This window comes from Salmo salar, chromosome 12, assembly GCF_965601325.2.
Source record: "Salmo salar chromosome 12, fSalSal1, whole genome shotgun sequence".
Taxonomy (NCBI): Eukaryota; Metazoa; Chordata; class Actinopteri; order Salmoniformes; family Salmonidae; genus Salmo; species Salmo salar.
The window spans coordinates 36,386,109-36,412,336 of NC_138302.1; the positions used below are offsets into that span (position 1 = coordinate 36,386,109).

General features: G+C 42.7%; 2 protein-coding genes across 6 annotated transcripts; one reads left to right on the forward strand and one right to left on the reverse strand.

Annotated features, from left to right (window-relative positions):
• The first annotated feature begins 8,146 nt into the window (after positions 1 to 8,146).
• Positions 8,147 to 19,628, forward strand: LOC106564836 (ESF1 homolog). The gene is made up of 14 exons (XM_014131273.3): positions 8,147 to 8,245; positions 9,530 to 9,987; positions 13,714 to 14,051; positions 14,171 to 14,284; positions 14,399 to 14,508; positions 14,673 to 14,825; positions 15,238 to 15,352; positions 16,957 to 17,119; positions 17,340 to 17,507; positions 17,726 to 17,853; positions 17,938 to 18,028; positions 18,149 to 18,234; positions 18,406 to 18,558; positions 18,851 to 19,628. Exons 2-14 carry the CDS (start codon positions 9,555 to 9,557, stop codon positions 19,190 to 19,192), a joined length of 2,394 nt encoding a protein of 797 aa, XP_013986748.2. The 5' UTR covers positions 8,147 to 8,245; positions 9,530 to 9,554; the 3' UTR covers positions 19,193 to 19,628.
• On the reverse strand, positions 19,629 to 24,405 carry LOC106564837 (BTB/POZ domain-containing protein 3). 5 transcript variants are annotated; one of them, XM_014131279.3, is made up of 5 exons: positions 24,150 to 24,405; positions 22,568 to 22,814; positions 22,279 to 22,369; positions 21,909 to 22,027; positions 19,629 to 21,569 (listed from the first exon to the last, which is right to left on the reverse strand). In XM_014131279.3, the coding sequence occupies exons 2-5, from the start codon at positions 22,714 to 22,716 to the stop codon at positions 20,537 to 20,539; spliced, it is 1,392 nt and encodes a 463-aa protein (XP_013986754.1). In that variant the 5' UTR covers positions 22,717 to 22,814; positions 24,150 to 24,405; the 3' UTR covers positions 19,629 to 20,536. The 5 variants fall into 5 exon arrangements, with proteins under 5 accessions (XP_013986754.1, XP_013986753.1, XP_013986750.1 ...); XM_014131278.3 differs by having other exon boundaries at positions 24,137 to 24,405; XM_014131275.3 differs by lacking the exon at positions 24,150 to 24,405 and adding an exon at positions 23,177 to 23,795 and having other exon boundaries at positions 22,568 to 22,841.
• Between the last annotated feature and the right edge of the window lie 1,823 nt (positions 24,406 to 26,228).

The following is a 26,228-nucleotide window of genomic DNA, read 5'->3' on the forward strand; positions in this document are numbered from 1 at the left end:
CCTTCTTATTTCGCAGGTTCTAGTCAATGCTACTATTTCGGCCTGCTGTGCAGAATAGTGTCTGGGCAATGGTTCAGTGTCTAACACCTTAGTTCCTGAAACCAACTAAGCTTTCATTCCCCTTTTAGTTTGGCTAACAACTACTTTCAACAAAATCATCATATCTCTTCCTAGCGAATTTACCAAACTTAAAATCAAAACTAAAATACATGCCTCTTCTCCTAAATTTTCATATATATTTTTTAAACCAATGGATCCGATAGTCTCTCCATGAATTAATATCCTAAAGCTAAGCGAACCAAATTCTCTTCCCCTTTTATTCTTATTCTGTAATTTCTGTCTGTCACGGTATTATTTCTGTCCCCCATTTCTCGGGAGAGCCTTACACTCTGCCATCTAATCCTGTTTATAATTTAACTATGCTGGTCTCCACTCAGTAACTGTTATCTAACCCTTCTGTGTCACTTCTATCTTCTCTTCCTGGCTTATGCTCTCCTCCTGCTACTCCCAAACCATCAAGGTCTCAGCAGTGCAGGGGAGGACTTCTCCGTCTGCCCTTCCTTCTATCTGTCTGTCGCTCTTTCTCATAACAGTCAGTGTCAAATATTGGTTCTGTTTCCACCTATTGACTAACTGTCTCACTGTCTCCCTGGTTGCACTCCTAGATTTTAGAAAAATCAACATGTCTATGGTAGTAATATCAAGATTATTGCATAGTTAAGTAAGTTTATCTGATACTCTCAATGATCCTGGGTCACCACGGATGTCATATATCCCTGTCCTGTTGGCTTAGAATATGTACTAAATACTTAACCTAAGTCTTACCATTATTAAACTTTTCTTGCTAAGATTATAACCTTATTCAACAACAAAATATAATAATACTATTATATCAATTTCACAGACTTGTTGTGTTAAATTTCTTACACTGCATACAACAACAGCTGACTACCTAAGGGAAAATAAACTTAGCTAGATAATGTATAAAAATACTACTACTGGTCAAAAGATATTCTAATAACATAATCAGATCAAAATCACTAATCTGAACAATTCCACAAAGAAAAATCATTGTACCCTTATGGTTCTAGGAAAATAGACTTAAGGAAGCCTACCCTTATTCTAAGGCTTTGCCCTTTCAGTCTTCTCATTGGTTCAAATTACAAATATGTCTAAGAACTTTAAACTCCATCATCATTATCAGTTATACAAATTTCCTTAAAATTAGTATTACAAATGACCTTAAATTCACTATCCAAATGGCTTTTCAATGAGGCTGATCAGACCACAAAGGAAAGCCATGATAGAAGTCAAAAGTCATACCACCCTTTCAGAACAGTGTTTCTTACTACATTAGACAAATGAAGGAAAAACCATCACACATTTCCCCCATGTTGGATCCCAGGTTCCCAGAACATTTCCCTTATCAAAAGACTTCACGTGTTTAGTTAAAACTCAGAAAACAAAACTTCAACGATTCCATGTGTATGTAACTTCTAAGATTCCATATGTGTGTATACCCCTTTAAGAAATGACAGTGTCTGGTTCTGTGGAAGTAGCTCCACTTCCACAGCAACATGAGTGCTGTCATAGTGTAACCACTTTGACCCTATAGTTCTCTCTGGAGTCTTAAGTAATGCTTCCTCATAGACTGGATCTGGACCTGGGTGTTTGTTATACCATAAAGTACGGTGTAAGTCATCGGGGGACATTTTAATGAGTCCTGGTACTACTTTGTCTGAGAGTTCCATCAAGGTTTTAGGAATATCCATTACACCCCCCCCCCCCCCCCCCCCCCCCCCCAGTAAAATCCTGACTGTAACAATAACATAGTTCCCCGTCCCCACAGACGATCATATTGTCTCTGACAATGTATGCCTTCATTCCACTCTCAGTGGGAGTGGTGGCCACATTCAGTTTAGTCATTACATCTCCACCTAACAAGTTGACAGGGCATAGTTTGGATATTAGAACTGGGACAGTGGCTTCTCCCCCAGATGACTCATGTTTCAGTGTTACAGGAGCGGATAGCCGTTACATGAATTGATGTCCTGATGCTGACCGTACTATTATCTGTTCCCCATTACACTTCAACCCATTGGGAGCATTGTCTGCACAGATTGCTGTACGACAAGCCCCAGTATCACACAGAAATGTAATTTTCTTTCCCATTACTGTTAATGTTAAATAGGGTTTCTGTTCCTGTTGTAATGCCAAATCAATCGTAGCCAATTCAAAAACTTCACAATCCCTGTTTATAACCAAATCCTGAAAATCCTCATCATCTCACTAGAGTCTACTCCCCTGCTCCCCCTAATTAGTAATGCCTCATTTTCCTCATCCTCCTCTGAGTCTGGCTGTGGGTGCCTGACCTTCTTCTCTCTGTATTTGCCAACACCCACTCTCTTGCCTCTCCTGTCTTTGTTATTTTTACAGTCTCGGTGATGATGGCCTACTTTATTGCAGTGTTTACACGGCTCCTCACATTCTCTAGCAAAATGTCCTGTCTCACCACAATTGTAACATCTATTTCCCCCTTTCTCTCCTGCCTTGCTATTCTTTCCTCCCCTGTCACCTCTACCCTTCCCTGCAATCTCTCCTAGAGTGGCCATCAAATACTTTCCCTTCCGTTCCTTCTTTTCTCTCTCACTTTTCCCGTGCTGCTCATAGTGGACTGCATATCTCGTTACTTCCCTCAGATCTGCTAGCCCCCACCCTACGAGGTTCTGTTTGATGGTACGGCTTATCTCGGGACGCATTCCACTGAGGAAAGCAATTTTTAATTGCTGATAATACGGGCCATCAAATCCATCCACTACCGGGGGTTCTATTAACCCACTATTTGAGTTGAACACGTCTTTTAATCTCTCTAAGTATTGACTTATAGTCTCACTGTCTTCTTGTTTACACTCGTGGACCTTGGAGAAATCTGCATGTCGGTGATAGTGTTCCCTCAGATTATTACACAGCTGTGTGATTTTCTCAACATACTGTCCATCTATCGCCCAGGGCACTACTACCAAATCACCATGTCCTGGTACCAAATTTCCCCAAACTGCTGCCCAGTCTTTTCCCACCAGCTGTCTAACTGCTCTCTCTACTTCACCCGTGTTAAGTTTAAAGCTGGCTGCCAGAGCCTCCAAATCTCTCTTAAACCCATCCATTCCTGTCTTGGGATGTCCTACCCCTTCTACCGCCCTGGCTACATCCCTCTGAGTCCATGCTCTATATACCTCTAGTGTCGGCCCCTGTCCGTCGTCCCCAGCTCGGGGGTTAGGTAAGGCTATCAGGAGGTACTGACTGCCTGTCCTCTCCTTCTCCTCTATCCATTCAGAATCATCCCCACTTTCCTCTTGTCTATCCCTATCCGGACTTTGGTTATGGGAAACGAGTCTACTGAGGACTCTGGGTCATGCAGCCCCAGAACACGCTCTCTTCCCTTAGTTCCCATCTTTCTCCCTTCCTCTGTGTCTATCCACTTTCTCAATAAAGTTGCTAAATCCTGTCCTCCTTTCTGTGTCTCTTCCTCTCTACCTCCATCGGCTCCCTGAGGACCAGCATATGGGGGAGGGGGTAACGGGACGGGCGGCACCTGGTTTGATTGCCTCCGTTTCATTACCACCACCTCGTTATCTGGGTTTTCCCGCCACCCCTGGTCTGCCAGGGAGGGGTACCATTTGGGCTTAGGTGGTGTCTCTGTTTTTCTCCACACAAAATTATAAAAACAGGTCACCAGATATAAATTCCTTCGGATATACCAGCGTCCAACACCCAGAGTACATTAAAATCCTTTATAAACACTCCCGCCTTTCACTCTCACATCACTCAATTCAACATTTAATGCAATCATACAGGTGCTATCCCCCAAATCCGTGAATAAAGAGCACTGACCTTATTTTTTTGCAGCTGAGGTTTCAATGTTGGTAGGATCTTGTCACCGCTTCTGTCGTATGCCAATTCGCCACCGGCCTGTAAAGAACCCTCAGCAAGGGGCCAGGTCTTTAATCTACGGATATTTCATCCGCCCATGCACGGTGTCTCCATGGAACAACAGGAGCAGGTATTGAGTTCCGGCTGTCGAAGGACCAAGCTGTCACTGGAATTTTTTCTATCCCAATGATAATAATTAACAATCAATAAGCCTTGACTAATTCCCAAGGTTTGTAAGACACTGGGTAAAGAATAATTAGGCAAGGACTCAGCTTTCTGCAAAATGTCTATACAGTTTATTCATAGAAAGTTCTGAGGTCCAAATAACAAAGACATTCATTTTATGCTAACTCTCCACTTACGCACATACCTCCACACAACCAGTAGGTGAGTTGTATCCCTCCCTGGAGTTCTCATCACTGTTAATCACTATCCAGTGCTGTCTGTTCCTTTCCCCTGAGATTAGGGGGACCTTGAAGGTTACTCCCTGTTTTCTCCTAAGTCTCTCCAGGTCGGGTCAAACACATGTCTACAGTTCCCTTAGTCTAACTAACACACATACACACATTTCCCTTCCTCCCGGGTCTTCTACTAGACCTTATGGGAAAGATGAACAGAGCCCTCCCGAGTGGCGCAGCGGTCTAAGGCACAGCATGGCAGTGCTTGAAGCGTCACTACAGACCCGGGTTCGATCCCAGGCTGTGTCACAACCGGCCATGATCTGGAGTCCCATAGGGCGGCACACAATTAGCCCAGCGTCGTCCGGGTTAGGGGAGGGTTTGGCCGGGGGAGCTTTACTTGGCTTGTTGCGCTCTAGCGACTCCTTGCCAGGTGTCTGCAGGCTGATTTCGGTCATCAGTTGAACAGTGTTTCCTCCGGCACATTGGTGAGGCTGGCTTCCGGGTTAAGCGGGCGGGTGTTAAGAAGCGTGGTTTGGTGGGTCATGTTTCAGAGGACGCATGACTCTCCGGAGCCCGTTGGGGAGTTGCATCAATGAGAAAATATCGTAATTGGATCGCAATTGGATATCACGAAATTGGGGAGAAAAAAGGGGTACATTTGTTCATCTTAAATTTCTTTTACCCCCTTTTTCTCCCCAATTTCGTGATATCCAATTGCGATCCTTGATGAGAGTATTTTTTATTTAACTAGGCAAGAACAAATTCTTATTTACAATGACGGCCTAGGAACAGTAGGTTAACTGCCTTGTTCAGGGACAGAATGACAGATTTCTACCTTGTCAGCTTGGGGATTCGATCTAGCAACCTTTCGGTTACTGGCCCAACGCTCTAACCACAAGGCTACCTGCCGCACTCAGAACCTCAGACTGGGGCGAAGGTTCACCTTCCAACAGGCCAATAACCCTAAGCACACAGCCAAGGCAAAGCAGGAGTGGCTTTGGGACAAGTCTCTGAATGTCCTTGAGTGGCCCAGCCAGAGCCCAGACTTGATTCTGATCAAACATCTCTGGAGACCTGAAATAGCTGTGCAGTGACACTCCCCATCCAACCTTACAGAGCTTGAGAGGATCTGCAGAAAAGAATGGGAGAAACCCCCCAAATACAGGTGTGCCAAGCTTGTAGCGTCATACTCAAGAAGACTCAAGTCTGTAATCGCTGCCAAAGTACTGAGTAAAGGGTCTGAATACTTATGTAAATGTGATATTTCCTTTTCTTATTGTAATAAATGTGCAAAAATTTCTAAAAAGCTGTTTTTGCTTTGTCATTATGGGGTATTGTGTGTAGATTGATGAGGGGGAAAAAAACAATTTAATCAATTTTAGAATATGGCTGTAACATAACAAAATGTGGAAAAAGTCAAGGGGTCTGAATACTTTCCGAATGCACTGTATGGATGATAATATTAGTATAAGACGGTTTCATTTCAAGTATGTCTTTCTCCACTATGTAGCTCACCTTGGTAGATTGCAGCTGCAGCTAAAATGGTGTCTCTGTGCAACATGGACTTCTTGTTCCAAGCGCAGTTGCTCTCCCTGGAGAGTTGAAACAACGGTGAAAACTCAGCATTCAGGCACTAAACATAATTTACAGTTTAGTGAGACAATTACCTATGAGATGATGAATAGAAACAATTAAACTATAAAAACTCAGTATGAACAAAAAGCACAGATCTACAACAGTACAACTGTGGTATACAGTAGACCTACCTTGCAGGTCACTCATGATCTCAAGTATCCCAGGATAGTGCACTTGAATTTCATCAACGTCCTACAGAAAAATAAAATGCAATGTTATCGCTTGCCGCAAACACAAACATTATAATTTTGCGCTAATATCACAGCTAGGACCACAGAATAAAATAGAACACTCATATTAGCCTATATTGTATATCTATGGCGAGGAAACCCAAGGCCTCACCGCTGTCAGCATACTGAAGCCTGCCTGGCCCAGCAGGTTGCCCAGGTCTGTGACGGCCGTGTAGGGGGACACTTTCTCTTGTGTTTCTCTGAGGACCGAGAAGAGCGTTAGATCATCCAGAAAAAAACAGAAGTCCCTCCATAACATGCCTCTGATTTTACAGACCATTCTATCAATCTAATGATCTATAATTAGTGGTCTCTGCTCATAAACACAATCATTCCACCTAGGCTATGGATGTTCTAACAGAATTACATATTAGAATTCCTATTAGTAATTTAAAAGGATACAAGGAGAAGATTTAACTCACCAAGTACTTTTCTGAGATGTCAATTAAGAAGAGCTGCTCAACTACTTCCTTAAAAGAAAAGCACAATTCAATATTCAGCCATACATAGTGAGTTAACATTTTCCCTAAAAGGGGCAATTTGCAGTTGCTACATCCATTTTTGGACTTATAAATTATTATGTACCCATTGATTCGTGAAAAATACAGCTAATAAATGCCTCATAAGCTTAGTTCAACGGTTGTACCTCATCAGAACCCAAAACATTTATAAGCTTATTTTACTCCAATGTTTGTCAACAAAGTAAATGTAAACAAACACAATATAGCCTCAAAACATAGTTAAAACTATAATTTTGATATCATGGATATATTGCAGCCATAGCTCTGTCTATGAATTTGAGAGTGGTTACATTTCTCCAGCCTCATCCCTCAACTTTTTACTGAAACAGGGGCGGGGAACGCTTTGTTATTGTTTAAAATGCTGCCCGCCTTTTTATGAGCAACCATTGAAGGCTACCTTGTACAAATGCTCAGCAATGTGACTTTTCCCACAGCCAATGTCCAATGTCAAAGGAAATGTCCTGTGAAAATAACTCCAAAATGTCAGCAAAATACACACCCTCACAAGCACAGATATAAACTTGCATTTCAACAACAGTGCCATGAATGTGACAATTTTCATAGACTATGTCCATGCATCACAACTTCTGTTGCCTTACCTTGCAATGTCACAGACACCGTCTGCAACTCTGCTTCCAACCTGCACATGAATATGAACAGTACCAGAACACATACATTTTCTTGGATAAAAGAGAGCTAAAACGGGACAAACTATCTCATACAAATACAGCTACAGTATACCTCATCTCTTCAGATAGTCATATTTGTCACTGTCTTGTAGTGATGCAGCCTATTTCTTCTGTCTCCTCTTCATAGTGGTGTCAAATACATTCATTGTACCTCCAGCCCTGCCTGACAACTGCATCTGAATTTTGGTTCATTGAAAACACCGAATTTTGGAAGAAGACAACTCTTTCACCGGTGGAAACCTTGAATGAGCTGTCATGACATTTCTTTGTGAATGAGCTACATCATGTTACTGAGGGACCAGACATCTGAAGCTGCCTATTTTCAAGACTCTCTGGCAGACACAACTACCATTGAGAAAATGACTACCTATTGCATTGTTCATTTTTACAAATTGTTTACAGACTAACGAGCTAATTACAGTAATACGTAGCAAACCATTGCACAACAAATTAATTTTTAAATTAATATTCCAGTCGTCCACATTGAATGACCTCACCACAGTGGACAAATAGAAAATATGGAACTTATTTTTTCCTCCTTAGATAGAAAATGTGGAACTGGATTTAAGTCTGTCCACTAGTTTTACCCCCTCTTCTTGTTGTAAGGGCTAATGCATATGGTGCTGATTTCATGTTTAAGCTCTAATGATACATGTATAATGCTTAATGTATGTATTGAATTTGAATACATTATGTATTGAATATGGACTGAACTGTGGTTTTGTACTTCCTGGCTTGCCGTATGCGAAAAGGGGTGGGACAAGAAAAAGGTCACGGAAGTGGTGCATGCTGGGAGAACACGTGGATATCGGTACAATTTCACTGAAGAAGTTGTTTTGGTAAGTCTCTATTCACCAAAATACTTTTGCACTCTTTATCGCTGCCAAATATTTCCCAGTTTACACTTTGAATGGTGTTCTTTATGCTAACTGCTGCTCTTGGAATGGCCCTTTTCAAGTGTTGTTTACATGTCTGACTCGTGTGTCTGACTTATGTATCAAAAGTGTTAGCTTGCTTGTAAGCTATGCAATAAAACACTCACTCGTTAGAATAGTATGCACCCAGGGTATTGCATTGTGGTGCAGTGTATCTACTAGGACTAATAGAGAGTGGGAATTAGCTTATGTCATTCTGAGCTTACCTAGCTAGCTAACTACCTAGCTCGGGTGCCCATAGAGAATGATAGAGGCCTCTAGTGGCCAAAAGGTCATTTTTTTAGCATGGGAAGCGCCATTGAGGGCTTCCACCATTTTAATGTAGTCAACTGGGTGGGACTTCCAACTTCATTGGCTGATCCCTCCTGATGATCCGGTCTGAGTCATGTCCAACCTGGTCATTAGAAGGGATCAGACAACCATGAAGAAGAAAATGGACTACTTAAAGTTGAGATGGCCTCTGGAACAGATGCTATAATGTAGGGTGTTCACTTGCTGCTGTACAATGTAGAGAAAATGAGGCAATTCAAGAGGGTGCTATGAAATTAATGTCAAAATGTGGTTTTCTTTGCCATCATAAATTACATAGCATGAATCATTATGGCAACTGCTCGGCCTCTACAGAGGGTAGTGCGTACGGCCCAGTACATCACTGGGGCCAAGCTTCCTGCCATCCAAGACCTCTATACCAGGTAGTGTCAGAGGAAGGCCCTAAAAATTGTCAGACTCCAGCCACCCTAGTGTACTGTTCTCTCTGCTACCGCACTCCTCAACAGCTAATCAAATGGCTACCCAGACTATTTGCATTGCCCCCCCTCCCCCCTTCTATGCTGCTGCTACTCTCTGTTATTATCTATGCATAGTCACTTTAATAACTCTACCTACATGTACATATTACCTCAACTACCTCGACACCTGTGCCCCCACACATTGACTCTGTACCGGGACCCCCTGTATATAGCCCAGCTATTGTTATTTACTGCTGCTCTTTAATTATTTGTTATTCTTATTTCTTAGTTTTTTATTTCTTATTCTTTTTTAGGTATTTTCTTAGAACTACATTGTTGGTTAAGGTCTTGTAAGTAAGCATTTCATTGTAAGGTCTACACCTGTTGTATTCGGCGCATGTGACAAATATATAATTTGATGTAATAACTTCCATTGACAAACTGTCTGTCCTCTTTATAGATACTGCTTCGACGACTTAGCCATCATGGCTTCCAAAAAGGGCCAAAGCGGCGATGACCGCTTCCAAAAAGTGAAAAAGGACCCACGCTTCTGGGAAATGCCAGAGAAAGAGCACAAAATCAAGATTGACAAGCGCTTCCAGTCCATGTTCCACGATGATCGCTTCAAGCTCAAGTACACGGTCGACAAACGCGGCCGACCTGTCAACCACACCTCATCCGAGGACCTGAAACGTTTCTACAATCTTTCTGACTCTGAGGAGGAAAAGGAGGATGGAAAGGATAAAGAGGAGGCGAAGAAGAAAAAGAAGACAAAAGCAAAGTTGGGCTCTGTGGAGGGAGAGGATAAGGGAGTGGATGAGCCTAAAAAGCCTCTGAAGAAAGGAAAAGCTTCACAGTTCATAAAGAGTGGACCTAAAGGAGACCAGCCTATCAGAGGAGTCAGACTGTGTGAGGAAGGTAAGTAGTAGAGGGGACCTTATTGTATGACCTTATGACCCATAACATGCATTACACCTCAGGGCCCCTGCTAAAGCAAATACGTTAAAAACAAATGTTTCAAGTTTTGTCACGTGCACAAGTACAGTGAAATGCCTGATTTTGAAAGCTCTTTCCCAACAATGCAGTAATCAATATCAGTAGTACTATAAAGTAAAGTAGAACAAAAACACACGAGAAATAGAAATAAGACTACGAGTAAGTAAGTAAGCTATATACAGGGTCAGTTCCAAGGTCAGTGCCAATAATATATTTACAATGTGCAGGGGTAGATATAGAGCCCTTTCTGTGTTTACAGAAATTGCCGTACGAGGGCGATTCTCACAAGTTGGTGGCAGAACAAGGGGGAGTTTTTATAGAACATCAGCAAAAAAAAAAATATTTACATGTTGCTTATTTAAGCATGCATTTCACACTACTTTTGGATTGTTATTGGATTTTAAGGCTCGTATGAACGTCCTGCTAATATAATGTTTGTGTCATCATCGCAAATCAACTGCATTATACTTAAAATTCACTTGGCTAGCTGTTGCTACAGGCTATATCAATGAGCGTTAGTATTGTAGCTAACTGCTGCATCCCAAATTAGTTATTTTGCAAAGATCATGATCAAATATAATCTTAGTGACTGTTCAAGCAACAATCAAAACATTGCAAGTGTATGAGAACCTCCAAAAGGTTATTTTGTTAAGAAGTAATAAAAATGTAAATCTAAGCTAAGTTGAATGGGTGCAGATGCCGATGGCTTTCCAACTGCCGCCAAGAGTCAATGTGTCGTGTACTGGAAAAGGGTCTATGTATTGGTATAAGGTGACTAGGCATCAGGATATATGATAAACAGAGTAGCAGCAGTGTATTTGGTGTATGTGTAGAGTACCGGAATTTCCGGACTATAAACCACAACTTTTTTCCCACGCTTTGAGCCTCGCGGCTTAAACAATGACGCGGCTAATATATGGATTTTTCCCGCTTTCAAATAAAAATAAATTTAAAAAACACATTCTGTGACGTGCTCAGTTTTTGGGCGGCATGAAGCTTTCATTAGACCAATGAAATTGCCGAACGGGTTAAGGTCAAACAACTTTTTTGTTTACTGTTTAGATTAAATCGAGCGCTCTCAAACTTCCCATCATTCTGATTACGGTAGTCATTTTGTCACCCTGATTCCTCGGGGTACAACAAAGTATTTGCAGCCACTCGACATCAGTGTAAATCGTGCATTTAAGGTGGCGCTCCGTGTTCAGCGGGAGGCTTGGATGACAAGTGGGAAGAAATCCTTCACTAAAACGGGCCGCATGCAAAGAGCAACTTATGGACAAGTCTGCCAGTGGGTCCTGACAGCGTGGAGCATTGTCAAAAAATCCACTATCATCAACGGGTTTCGAAAGGCTGGACTGCTGCATGTTGAAGAGTGCTCAGCGGGGGATTTGCCTCCGGATGAAAGTGACGAGAGCGACATTGAAAACGATCCAATATCGGATGAAGCAATTCTGAGGCTATTCAACTCCGACACCGAAGGAGATGTTTTCAGTGCACAGGAGAAGGAAGATGGTGACCAATGACTTTCTTGGTGGGCTCCTGTTTACTGCACATTTTTATTTTTGTTACAAGCCGTGTTTCGTTAAAGCCTATTTATTTTTGTTACAAGCCGTGTTTCGTTAAAGCCTGTGTAAAGTTAATTTGTTTCAATGTACCGGTAGGCACTGCGGCTTATAGACATGTGTGGCTTATTTATGTTCAAAATAATACTTTTTTTAAATTCAGTGGGTGCGGCTTATATTCAGGTGCGCTTAATAGTCCGGAAATTATGGTAATTATGAATGTATGTGAGTAAATGAAGTGTGTGTTGGAGTGTGAGTATGTAAAGTCCTGTGAGTGTGCATCATAGTCAGTACAAAAAACTGATGAAACATTGGGCAATGAGTTGGATTGAAGACATAAATATATAGCTCTAGAGATGATGACGGTTTTACTTTGACCTGCTTGCTCAGTCCTAGCAAAGCTGCTAGTGCAGTCGGAAAGTATTCACACCCCTTCCTTTTTTCCACATTTTGTTACGTTGCAGCCTTATTCTAAAATGGATTAAATCAAAATTTTAAAATCCTCATCAATCTACACATAATATCCCATAATGGGTCAGAAGTTTACATACACTAAGTTGACTGTGCCTTTAAACAGCTTGGACAATTCCAGAAAATGATGTCATGGCTTTAGAAGCTTCTGATAGGCTAATTGACATAATTTGAGTCAATTGGAGGTGTACCTTCAAACTCCGTGCCTCTTTGCTTGACATCATGGGAAAATAAAAATAAATCAACCAAGACCTCAGGAAAAAAAATGGAGACCTCCACAAGTCTAGTACATCCTTGGGAGCAATTTCCAAGCGCCTGAAAGTACCACGTTCATCTGTACAAACAATAGTACGCAAGTATAAACATCATGGGACCACCCATCCGTCATACTGCTCAGGAAGGAGATGCGTTCGTTCATCTCTAGGAGACAGTACTTTGGTGCGGAAAGTGCAAATTAATCCCAGAACAACAGCAAAGGACCTTGTTAAGATGCTGGAGGAAACGGGTACAAAAGTATCTATATCCACAGTAAAACGAGCCCTATATTGACATAACCTGAAAGGCCGCTCAGCAAGGAAGAAGCCACTGCTCCAAAACCGCCATAAAAAAATCCAGACTACGGTTTGCAACTGCAAATGGGGACAAAGATCGTACTTTTTGGAGAAATGTCCTCTGGTCTGATGAAACAACAATAGGACTGTTTGGCCATAATGACCATTGTTATGTTTGGAGAAAAAAGGGGGAGGCCTGCAAGCCGAAGATCACCATCCCAACCGTGAAGCACGGGGGTGGCAGCATCATGTTGTGGGGGTGCTTTGCTGTATAAGGGACTGGTGCACTTTACAAAATAGATGGCATCATGAGAGAGGAAAATTACGTGGATATATTGAAGCAACATCTCAAGACATCAGTCAGGAAGTTAAAGCTTGGTCGCAAATAGGTCTTCCAAATGGACAATGACCCCAAGCATACTTCCAAAGTTGTGGCAAAATGGCTTAAGGACAACAAAGTCAAGGTATTGGAGTGGCCATCACAAAGCCCTGACCTCAATCCCATAGAAAATTTGTGGGCAGAACTGAAAAAGCGTGTGCGAGCAAGGAGGCCTACAAACCTGACTCAGTTACACCAGCTCTGTCAGGAGGAATGGGCCAAAATTCACCCAAATTATTGTGGGAGGCTTGTGGAAGGCTACCCAACACATTTGACCCAAATTAAACAATTTAAAGGCAATGCTACCAAATACTAATTGAGCGTACAGTATGTAAACTTCTGACCCACTGGGAATGTGATGAAAGAAATAAAAGCTGAAATAAATCATTCTCTCTACTATTATTCTGACATTTCACATTCTTAAAATAAAGTGGTGATCCTAAGTTGCCTAAGACAGGTAATTTTTACTAGGATTAAATGTCAGGAATTGTGAAACTGAGTTTAAATGTATTTGGCTAAGGTGTATGTAAACTTCCGACTTCAACTTTATATATATATATATAAAAAAATAAGCGTGTATGTGTGTATATATGTATATGTGTGTGTGTGTGTGTGTGTGTGTGTGTGTGTGTATGCTCATTGTCTTGAAGTTTGTTGCTGCAATCAATACATGCTGTTTTTACAGGTGACGAAGAGGAAGATGACAAGGTGCCTCACGTTGAGGGGGACGAGGACGATGTGGACCAGGCGGCCAGCATCTCAGACGGCAGTGAGGATGAGGAAGACGAGGATGAAGCAGATGTGGAGAGTGACGTGGAGAGCGGCTCCGAGGACGAGTCCGGTTCAGAGTCAGATGAGGACAGTGACATCAGCGAGCCTGATCTGGCCAGGGGGAAAGGCAATGTGGAGACCAGCTCGGACGAGGACGACGATGATGACGTGGAGGCCATCTTGAAACATGAGGAGGAGGAGATCCAGCACGACTGGGGCGAGCTGTGCAAGGACGCGCCACGGAGTGAGGAGGTGAGGTCTAGGACTGTGTCTCAATTGTCCAGAGTGACTTCCTCTTCTCATTTCCTTTCGTCGTCTAAAATGACATAAGAAATTGCATGTTCCAATATTGTTGTTTTTTACTACAACAGGTAACACAAAGGCTGGCCGTGTGTAACATGGATTGGGACCGGATGAAAGCCAAGGACCTGCTGGCTCTGTTTAACTCCTTCAAGCCTAAAGGAGGGGTTGTGCTCTCTGTGAAGGTAAGGCTACATTAATTTGCCTGCTGGCTGTCACTCAAATATGATGGATGTGACACTGCTTCACCAGACCAAGTCACAAATGTTGTGTATGGTTAACACTGTGTGTTTGTTTAGATCTACCCCTCAGAGTTTGGGAAGGAGCGGGTTCAGCAGGAACAGACCCAGGGTCCCCTGGAGCTGATGGCCCTGCCGGAGGATCCGGACAAAGACACAGAGGAGGAGATGTATGATCTAGCTACCCCATTCACACATCTCTATCCTCCCTATATTGTTCAACCAGAAATGAACCAGAGATACAATGTTGTGGTCCTAACAGATCAAAGATAGGCAGTGAAATAGTTTCTATGAAAAGTGAATTAATATTAATTTATGTGTTTGTGTATTGCAGGATTTACAGAGAGAAGATGCGGGACTACCAATTCAAGCGGCTGAAGTACTACTATGCGGTGGTGGAGTGCGACTCGCTTGACACAGCTGCTAAAATCTACCAGGAGTGTGACGGCTTTGAGTACGAGAGCAGTTGCTCCATCCTGGACCTGCGGTGAGGGAATAGACAGACACTCATTTATACTGAAGTGTACACTGGAGGAAAATATGTTCAATGAAAGTGTAATAGAATGTACTGTATAACTTGATAACGTAAAGCATGGTAATGAAGCTGTCCTCAAAAGAAGGAAGGAGATGCGTTCGTTCATCTCTAGGAGACAGTACTTTGGTACACAACATCTTATCAATACATAAAATAACATAATGGCACACATAGTGATGAATCTCATCCTTGCTTAATATATTACCAGTATATCATCGTACATCAAGGTATTGCACTTGGACATGCTAACTACTTATTAGCATGATACCATTATCTGTGCTGCTGGTTCATTCTAAACATTAGGATGTCACTATACTCCCATGCTAACTGTTGTGGTGGTCCCCCCTCTCTTCCGTGGGAACAGGTTTATCCCTGATGATGTGACGTTTGATGAGGAGCCAAAGGACTTAGCCACAGACGTGGACCTGTCTGCCTACACCCCCAAGCTCTTCACCTCCACAGCAGCAGCCACGTCAAAGGTTAGACACACTCCGTCTAATAATCTCTTATGGTCAAAGAAGAATATTTCCTCCATGGTCTCCAGGCTTACCACCTGTGGAGCGATGGTCCTGCAGTACACTGAACAAAAATATAAACGCAACATGCAACAATTTCAAAGATTTTACGGAGTTGCACTTCATATAAGGAAATCAGTCAATTTAAATAAATACATTTGGCCCTCATCTATGGATTTCACATGACTGGGAATACAGATATGCATCTGTTGGTAACAGATACCTTAAAAAATAAAAGTAGTGGTGTGGATCAGAAAACCAGTCAGTATCTGGTTTGACCGTCATTTGCCTCATGGTGCGTGACACATCTACTTCGCATGGAGTTGATCAGGCTGTTGATTGTGGCCTGTGGAATATTGTCCCACTCCTTTTCAATGGCTGTGCGAAGTTACTGGATATTGGTTGGAAGTGGACCACATTGTTGTACACGTCGATCCAGAGCATTCCAAACATGCTCAATAGGTGACATGTCTGGTGAGTATGCAGGCCATGGAAGAACTGGGAGATTTTCAGCTTCCAGGAATTGTGTACAGATCCTTGCGACATGGGGCCGTGCATTATCATGCTGAAACATGAGGTCATGGCGGCGGATGAATGGCACGACAATGGGCCTCAGGATCTTGTCACAGTATCTCTGTGTATTCAAATTACCATCTATAAAATGCAATTGTGTTCATTGTCCGTAGCTTATGCCTGCCCATACCATAACCCCACCGCCACCATGGGGCACTCTGTTCACAACGTTGACATCAGTAAACCGCTCGCCCACACGACGCCATCTGCCCGGTACAGTTGAAACCAGGATTAATCCGCGAACACACTTCTCCAGCGTGCCAGTGGCCATCGAAGGTGAGCATTTGCCTACTGAAGTCAATTACGATGCTGAACTGCAGTTAGGTCAAGACCCTGGTGAGGATGATGAGCACGCAGATGAGCTTACCTGAGACAGTTTCTGACAGTTTGTGCAGAAATTATTTGTTTGTGCAAACCCATAGTTTCATCAGCTGTCCGAGTTGCTGGTCTTAGACTGTCCTGCAGGTGAAGAAGCCGCATGTCAATTATCTGGCAACAGCTCTACGAGAAGACCAAGGCCACCCAATTGCACGCTTCCTCAACTTGAGACCAAACTTGTCTGATAAATTATTTTGTGGCCTTTTATTGGCCTCAGCACAAGGTGCACCTGTGTAATGATCATGCTGTTTATTCAGCTTCTTGATATGACACACCTGTCAGGTGGATGGATTATCTTGGCAAAGTAGAAATGCTCACTAACAAGGATATAAACAAATTTGTGCCCAAAATTTTTGTGAATGAAGTTTTTTGTGCGTATGGAAAGATTTTGGGAAATCTTTCATTTCAGCTCATGAAACATGGGACACTTCACATGTTGCGTTTTTTAAAATGTTTTTGTTCAGAATAAATCTGAATTGTTCAGATTGACATTTTTTGCTGAATATTTGCATCTCGTACATTTCCCTCTAGTACTATCATCTTTAGTTGAGAAAGGACTCTGTAGTTATATTTCAGGTTGTTTACATTTATGACTTAATGTGCGTTTTCCACCCCAGGTGGAGTTGACCTGGGACGAGACAGACCATGAGCGTGTCACTGCCATGAACAGGAAGTTCAACAAGGACGAGCTGCTGCAGATGGATTTCAACGCCTACCTGGCCTCCTCCAGCGATGATGAGGATGGAGTGGAGATGGAGAAGGAAGAGGAGCTTCCAGAGGGTAAGAAGAAAACAGAACTTGGAAGTGATTTTGATTAGCTTTTATAAAATACCTTTCAAACCTGTATACTCGAAGGACAAAACCTCACTTTAAGGTTATTATTCTTTGTGCTGGTAGATTATTGCCAACAGGGACAAATCACTATTACTGTAATTTTAAAGGAGAGATGTTATTGCATATGTTTGTTGCGTTGACTTTTATTTCCCCTTTGGTCACCTAGTTAAACAGCCAGAAGAGGCCAGCAAGGAGGTGGAGAAGAAGGTCAAGAAAGGGAAGCAGAGCAGCGGCAAGCAGATAGAGAAATACAGAGAGCTGCTGAAGAGCATCCAGGAGAAAGACAAGAAGAAGGAGGACAAGGGCATGGAGATGGAGATCACATGGGTGCCAGGTAGGGACAACAACAAAAAATCCCGTGGCAGACAGACATTTCCATTGTCGGTAGTGCAACTTTTCATTGTGTCAGTGCAACTTTTTGTTGTCAGACAGTGTGACTTTTCCCATATGTCGAAATAGTGTGACTTTGACTCGTCAGTACAAATTGCATTTAGTTGGCACAACCAACCACTAAGCAGCCTCATAATTACACTCCCATCTTCCTCACCTCAGGACTGAAGGAGACAACTGAACAGTTGGTGAAGGAGAAGCTAGAAGGAAAGGACAAGCTGACACCCTGGGAAGAGTTCATTGAGAAGAAGAAGGACAAGAAAAAGCAGAAGAAGACCAAAGGAAAGCAGGTGAGATCACTAGATTAAAGAAGGTTGTTAACTATCTCACACACATTGTATTGGAGGGTGACAGACTTTTTTTCTTTCCTTCAGGAATCGGATGATTCGGACCTCAGTGGCGATGAGCTTCCTGCAGACGTTGACTTTGATGACCCGTTCTTTGCTGAAGAGCTTGGTTCTACGGGTGAGTCGCACCGTGAATCATAATCAGTTGCCACATTTACTCGAGTGCACCAGTAAAACGAATCACAATATGCTTTAATGGATGATTTGACCATGACTTGTTTTCTTCCTAATCTCCCAGATCTGAAAAAGAAAGCAAAGAGCAAGAAAAACAAAAAGGTGGAGGAGAGGACACCTGAAGAGGAGGAGGAGTTGGAGAAACAAAAGGTAGGTGTCAGTGACGTGGAGTTGAAAGCACTCGTATACACTAATGCAATGGACTTAATACTGTTATTGGTATTCAGAACGTTGCACATTACATTTTGTGAGCAGATGTCTTGACACGGTTTGAGTAAGCTAATCAAGAGTAACCCATTTTATTTCTTCATAAACCCACAGGCTGAGATGGCCCTGCTCATGGACGACGAGGACGACGACAAGCACAAACACTTCAACTACGACAAGATCGTAGAGGAGCAGAACCTGAGCAAAAAGAAGAGGAAGAAGCTTCTGAAGAAGGACAACACGAGCCTGGAGGAGGACGACTTCCAGGTCAGAGCAGCCTTTTGGTTTCTTTTCATGGCAAAGAAATAGCTTGTAGTCAACAGGCGGTATTTTGAAGTGTTTCTTTTTTTTAACCATCGTTTCTCATTGACATCAATTAATGATTTCGTAGTCTCAAATCAGGAGCTTCATGAATACACTTATTGATAGGGGAGTGTAGGTTACATTTCCTGGAAGGACCATTTTTCTGTGGCCTTAAGATGCACAATTTGTTTTACTGTCGAGGCTTTTTTGTAGACTTCAATGAAATCTCACCCCCCCAATCTCTTCTCTCTGACAGGTGGATGTGAAGGACCCTCGTTTCCAGGCCATGTTCACCTCCCACCTCTACAACCTTGACCCGTCCGACCCGGGCTACAAGAAGACCAAGGCCACCCAGAGCATCCAGGTCGAGAAGCAGCGCCGCAGGGAGGAGCGCCAGCGCGACCAGGACGAGGCGCTCAAGAGCTCACAGGCCCCGCCCGCACAGGAAGTGGGAGCAAAGAAACAGGAAACAGATGCCAGTGGCCAGGCAGTGGCTGAAACCACCAAGAAAATGGACCCCGGACTGTCCATGCTCATCAAGTCTATTAAGAACAAAACAGCGCAGTTTCAAGCACGGAAGAAACAGAAGACCATGTAGGTCTTTTTAACTGGACTATTGAGGACAATGTTTCTGGGTGAAAAGCTATGGACTCTTAACCAGTAGCTATGTGCAGTGGCATTACGCTACGCTATCTCTTTGTGATGAAGATACTGTTGGTGTGTGTGAGGCCTGAGATAAAAGCCTTGCCCACTTTTATTGTGAACTATCACTCTACAAAAGAGGTCTAATCAGGAATATGAAGTTGAAGATAAAGTTAGAATATTTTGTGTATTTGAATGGGAAAATATGCTTATTAACATTGAGACACTTGTATAAACCATGTTCTGAGGGACTGCCAACAGTACATGGTGGTTTGATAAATCTCTGAATATTATTTTTTTACTCTTGATTTACATTATACAAACCTGCTCTATAGCCCCAGTCTGAGCCCTTTTTAAAATACTTATTTTATATAAAAAGACACTTCACACAATTTTCAGAACTGGTTAATTGTATTTTCTATATGCAACAACAGTACACATTCATAGGTCCATTGATACTGTCAAACTCACAGCACGGCAACATTCTCATTGGAATCTCATTCTTCAACATTTCATACTGATTCATAAAATAAAAAATGCCCTAAATTAGTGTAAGCAAGATACAAAAAGGCTGTCCTGTTTGAAAAGAGGACCAATAGTAGTGCAAAAAAAAGTTAGCTATATACTGAGAGGGCAACATACTCAAGTATCTTAAACCTCAGCACAGGTTTACATTGCCATTTTGAGGTCTATTCTCAGTTATATTAATCTCACAGAAAACCCAAGGGGATACTTGGATTGAGAGGTAACAATATAAAATCTTAGAAATTGCACCATCAAATGTTTAAACTATTTACCAAGTTAAAGTACAAAAATATTTGATTATACATTAAGTATCCTCTATATCAATGTCGAGTTTCTTGCACAGGTTGAAATATTTTGTTTTCAAGTTGTAGTGTTTTCCTTAGGAATGTTTGAAGGAAAAACAAAAAAAAGATACCTGCAACATACTAATCTTGTTAAATGAGAACTGTGCTTCATAAACAGAACAAAAATGTGTGAACCATGTTAAGTGTTAGGACCAACCCTTAACAAATGCCTATCCTTCATTTCTAAGAAAATATTTGGTCACTGCAACCCAGTTTAGTCAAAATACAGTCACACTAGGTCCGACATACTCATAAGGCAATTAAATATTGAACTAAATAACCACCACAATAAATTGGATATGTTTGTTTTTTTCAAACCAGGTATACTTTTAAAGCCATAGTTAAGAGCTGATGCTTTCTGAACAGCCGGGGGGGTGCATTTACTGTGGCAGTAAAGATGGGAGGGTTACGTTTCCCTCACGTTCGACACCTCAAGCGTAAAAGATGAGCTCAGGAATTTGCCCCCCCTGCACACCCGTCCCATTGGTGCTGTCCGAAGAGCACTGGAACTGGAAGGTGACCTTGCCACACTGCACCTCAGTCATCCCCTCCTGGCCAAAGTAGCTGAGCTCATTGCCGTCCAGCACGACGCTAGCCGTGTAGAATGTGTCGGGCTCGATCTGCACAGGGTATTCAAACCACACTGGGAATGTGCTGCTGGAGCCATCCGAAAAGTACTTGATGAGGCTCTGGCCCAGCGGCACGCCCTGCCTCTTGAGTTCAATCTTGGCGCTGTACTCTGCTGAGCCGCAGCTGGAGCCGTACAGGCCGAAGCCGGCGATGAACACTCGCTTGTCCACGGCGAACTGGATGCTGTCGCAGCGGCCCCGGTAGCGCCACTGGTTACTCCGGTAGGCGCACGACTGGAAGCGGTGGCAGCGCTGCGGTGCCAGGCCCTTGCGCAGCTTGCTGGCAAACAGCAGGTCAGGCTTCTTGGCGGCCGTGTACCACAGGAAGATGTCGTTGGTCTCGTTGAGCGTCAGCACGCCCGACTGTGCCGCACTGTTGGCGAAGTCATCCAGCGTCATGGTGGGAATGCGGATCAGGTAGATGGCCTTGCCCAGCGCCAGCCGTTTGTTCTCAATGGTGGGCGTCAGGCCCTGGCGCTGGCATTCGGCCTCAGCCCAGCTCAATGCCGCCTCGAACACCACCATCTCCTTGGCATTGAGCGTCTCGCGGCGCAGGATACTCTCCAGGGTCACCGAGTCGATGTCGGTGAAGCCCTCGGAGCGCAGCGCCAGCTCGGCTTGGGCGTCGATCACCTCCCAGCAGCGCTGCGTCAGGTCGGGCTCCTCAAACAGGCAGCTCTGGGAGAGCAGAACGCAAGCATTCTTGGCGCTCAGGCTCGTCTCGAGGAAGTTGACGCATGCCCGAGCCAGGTGGGGCACGATGTACTTCTTGGCGGCATAAAGCGTAGCCAGGACAGTATCAGCACACAGGTCGATCTCGTCACAGTAGATGTACCTGGCAGACCAGAGTGGGGAGAGTCAGATTAGAGCTCGACAAGTTCACTTCAACTTCTCATTTATGGGAAGGCTAATTTTATAATTTCACATGCCATTGCATTGTCAGCTGAATATTCAAAGGGACACATTCTAACATGAATACGGCCAAGTAAAACTTATCTGGGAAAAAAACTTGATGTCCCATCATTCAGTCAGAGACATTTTTCCTTTATAGCTTACTTGCAAATACCATCAATCAGCCTACATTTCAAATGAACTAAGGTCGCCCTCATTCTGAAATGTACAATGAACACTGGGACTGCATCTAATGAGATGTCAGGGGGCGCCGGGCACGTACTTCAGCATGGCTAGGAACGAGGGAGGCTCCACATCAGGGATACGGATCTCTTCCTTGTCCTCTGCCAGTTCACCATAAAACATGGCGTGGAACACATTACTCCCCACAGCCAGCACATACTGAGGGACAGCATGGAAGATAGGGAGTCACATGAGAAAAGGAAGAGAAGCAGAGGGAGCAAGTTATGGTGGGAGGATGTATGAGGGATAGAAGGTGGAGAGAATATACATTTACACATATATAAATGTAGATATTTGCTAAATGATTTGGCATAAAGAGGCTGGTATAGAGACATCATATAATTGCATTTTAACATTTTTGTCATTTAGTAGACTCATCTGTCTGTACAGGTTTAAAGGGGATTGATTACCTTGTGCCCAGGTACTCGCTGAGTCCCTCCTGGGGGGCCAACGACAAAGTGAACATCTGCCATCAACTCATTGTTGAACATGACTGAATTCCTGTGAAAGCATGAGTCATATGATTAATAAACAGTGTCCATGGCATCACATTCAGAATTCAGTATATGCATGTAAGAGCTGGCAGACCCAAGAAATGTGTTTTCTTTGGCCATTTTAAATCTATTAAAATGTACACATCGTCTCCCCTCAAAAGGAAGTAGAATCCCAGTTTAACTACTGGTTACTGGGGTCACCTACCTCTCTCGGATGGTAGGATAGAGCCCTTGCCAGTTGCAGCTGTGAATGGTGTTGTTGTTATTCAGGTTCTGCTGCTGGTATTGCTGCACAGCTGTTTTGGTTGAGGATGCTGGGGCCAGCTTCTTGGTGGGAAAGAGCTCTGCAGCCATCTTCACCCCACTATTTCTTGTTAGGGTGATCTCATGGCAGGCGTGAGGCTGCGATTGTTGGGGCAATCCTTTAAATTGCCTTTATTTGACGGTCGTGGCTGACACGGGAAAGGACAAAAAGAATGCTAGCAACAAAAACAAAGTTCTAACGTTAGCTAGCTACTGTAGCTGGCTAATGTTAGCTAACATAAAATAGTTCGCAATGTAGTCAAACAATACATGCAAAAATACACACGATAAACATCTAACGTTACCTAGCTAGATTCTAGAACGTTGTTTAAATCAACGCTTACATTTTAGACGTATTAGCTAACGTTAGATATCTACCTGTAGCCAGTTTGCTAACGCTAGCGAACTGCTAGACTGCGGTCAAGACCGGCCAGATGTGATACAGGAAATGGCTAATGAACCCTTGTTTTTTTGAATTTGGCAAAACCGAGAACGGTAGCTATCCTCTTACCTGCCGCATTTGACGTCAAGTAGCTATCACCAATCGTAAAGTGGGCGTCCGACGATTGTATGAAACGTTTCCACATGCAAGTGGCTTGCTACACAACTCGAATGTACACAATACACATCTGCCAGGCACTATTGTTTAGGTGTAATACAAGTTCATACCACTACGAGTTAAGGAGGGCTGTACTCCATTTTTTTGTTTTTGTAGAATGCTGAACAGGAATCCTTTCAAAGCTCTTGTTCATTTTTGTGACATTGATAAAGAAGAAAAACATTCAAGCATATTGTCACTGATATATATTTGTGTAGGTATTGAAGTTATTTCAAAATAAATGTAACACAGTGTTTGTGAGTGTTTCTACTGCCTCTGCCCAGTGTTATCACGTTAGTACTCAGTCTCGAGACCACATATTGACTGTCTCCGTGTCATTGACATTTGTACTCGGTCTTGACTCGAGTTCTCACTGTCCGAGACCATCATTTCTTCCCGAGACAAGCGGAGTAAAAAAACGAATAATTACCGGTTTCCATTCAGTCAGCGCATAAAATCCCTTCGTCAGGCCAAATATATACACTCCTTTCTTGAAACATGATTATGTTATTAAGAGCCGTTATATTATATATATATATATTATAGGCATGATTGCGCAGTGACGAACCTATAGGCATTCATTGTGTGGCAGGTTCGAGATTCTGGAAGGACTGCAACCGTAATACAAGCGCACTCATGTAGGAGAGTGCACTTTTTGTAAAACACAGGGCCAGCGGTGTAGTGGAGGGTATACGCAACGTATGTATACAATTTTTTTTGTCAGTGGTCATTGCTTATATTAATTTCTTAATCCCTATTGATGCGTATCAAAGTAGTGTAGTGGAGGTATACGATTTATCAATTATGTAGTACAATAGAGAAATGATGCACAAAATATCCTACACAATCGCAAAGTACGTGAAATATATTCACATTCTCACCGCACCTCCTGAGCTGGAAAATCTTGTGCAATACACCGACGCATGTCTTGTATCCAAGATCCTAAATGGCCTGGCTCCCCCTCTACTCAGTACTTTTGTTAAACAGAAAACTCAAACATATGGCAGAAGATCCACAAGATCTGCCATGAGAGGACACACACAACTGCACCAGCTATCACACTTTAACAAAAAAACATGAACACTTCGCTAAAGGCCAATCAGACTTGTGAATATAATCCCTAGTTGTGTATTGCCGCTTTCAAGGTTGTCTGTAGTTTGTGAGGTGTGGAAACACTTCGTTGCTTTTATGGATTTTGTCGTGTTGCTTTTTGTGCTATGTTCCTTTGTTTGCATACTACATCTTGCTTGTCCTATGTTGCTCTGCGTGTGCTCACTACTGATTGATTGTCTGTATTGTTATTGTAATTGTTTTTAATAACCTGCCCAGGGACTGCGGTTAAAAATTTGCCAGGTGGCTAAAACCGGCACTTTTACTGAAACCTTGATTAATGTGCACTGTCCCTGTAAAAATAAAAAATAAACTCAAACTCAACTCGCACAGCCTAGTTTCAACGGGATATAATCTGCAGGCAGCAAGAGTGTGCAGCTCTCAACTGGTTTTAACATCGGTAGCCGGTAGGGTAAGAAAGACGTTTCAATGTATGATCTCTACCAGTAAATGCTAACTAAGGGTATGCAAACAAGGTATTGAAAAAGTTTAGGCCTTAGTGTTGGTTAGTAGGCTATTTGTGATGCGCAATTGTCATCATCCACTGTTTGCATCAGGGGCGTAGACATGGATAGGCCTGGGTGGACAGAGGCCCACCCACTGGGAAGCCAGGCCCTGACAGGCCCATCAAATCACATTGATGTGGTTTAAGCATCGTTGTAGATTTAGACCATAAAAAAAAATCTATAAAAAGAATGTGTGATTTTTGAGAGTGAAAATCTTTCAAATGTTTTGGAAAACAACAAAAACAACAGGAAAACATAGTATTTTTCACGCATGGTGCTTTTCCTTCGCTGGGCGGGCCGTTTGGGAACGTTTTGGCAAATTCGAGTATACCCACTTCTCTAGTCACCACTACACCACCGCATAGCACTGATGGAAAGACAGCAGTCACAAACAGCATGATGTTAAAGGATAAGCAGTCCATAAACACGGACATAATAAGCCAGTAGGTTCCAATCATAAGTTTACAAAAACACAACCATTAAGCATTTCACAATCGAAATGTACAACTATTACTTCCCATTGCAAAAAAACATTTCACGTTTAGCACACAGTAACCTGACCTAAAGTTTAAAGTGGAACGTATAGCATTTTAACTACTTTGCAGAAACAAACAGACAATGATAATATCAGTCAAAAATATCAAATTTCCAGTTTATGCTACAAAACCAACTTTATAAGAGGTTTTAAAAATAGGTTCTATTTGACTCCATGTTCCATGGTATACACTAAGGCATTGTTGGCTGAATAGATGGATGCAGTTCAATGCATTATTAATATAATTCACCAGTACATTTCTTGGTATTCCAAAAAATATTTCTAAGGTTGTAAATCACAGCTGGCCTGGTTCATTGCTTGCTGCCGGTACATTGTTTGCTGCCTCCATTCGGGATGCACTGTTTCAGTTTCAATGACTCAATATTCTGGAGTCAAATGAATGAATGTAACTAAAGCTGGAAAGGTCAATACAATCAAACTAGCAAGGGCAATGATCACAAGTCAGTCAACGTGGCTAATAGGCTAGAGTATCTATTTATGTAGCAAGCTAAAAACACAGAGCCTAACGTTAGCTAGAGTTGCTAGCTAGCTGCTAGGAGGATGTCATGTCATGCCATTGGAGGAGTGGGTGAGTGTGACTTTTTCCACTCATATCATTTTTCGGTGGCTATACACAGCGAGAGATGCAGGTGTCATTTGGTTAGCTAGCATGAACTATTATACTGTGATACAATTAGCATATATCTTGCATTCGTAAATTCACCCTGACTATGTACTCCGACGTAGCACTGAACAACTGATGAATTTACAAACGCGCAACACCTGCTGAATATGACCGTGTCAGTAAACATAG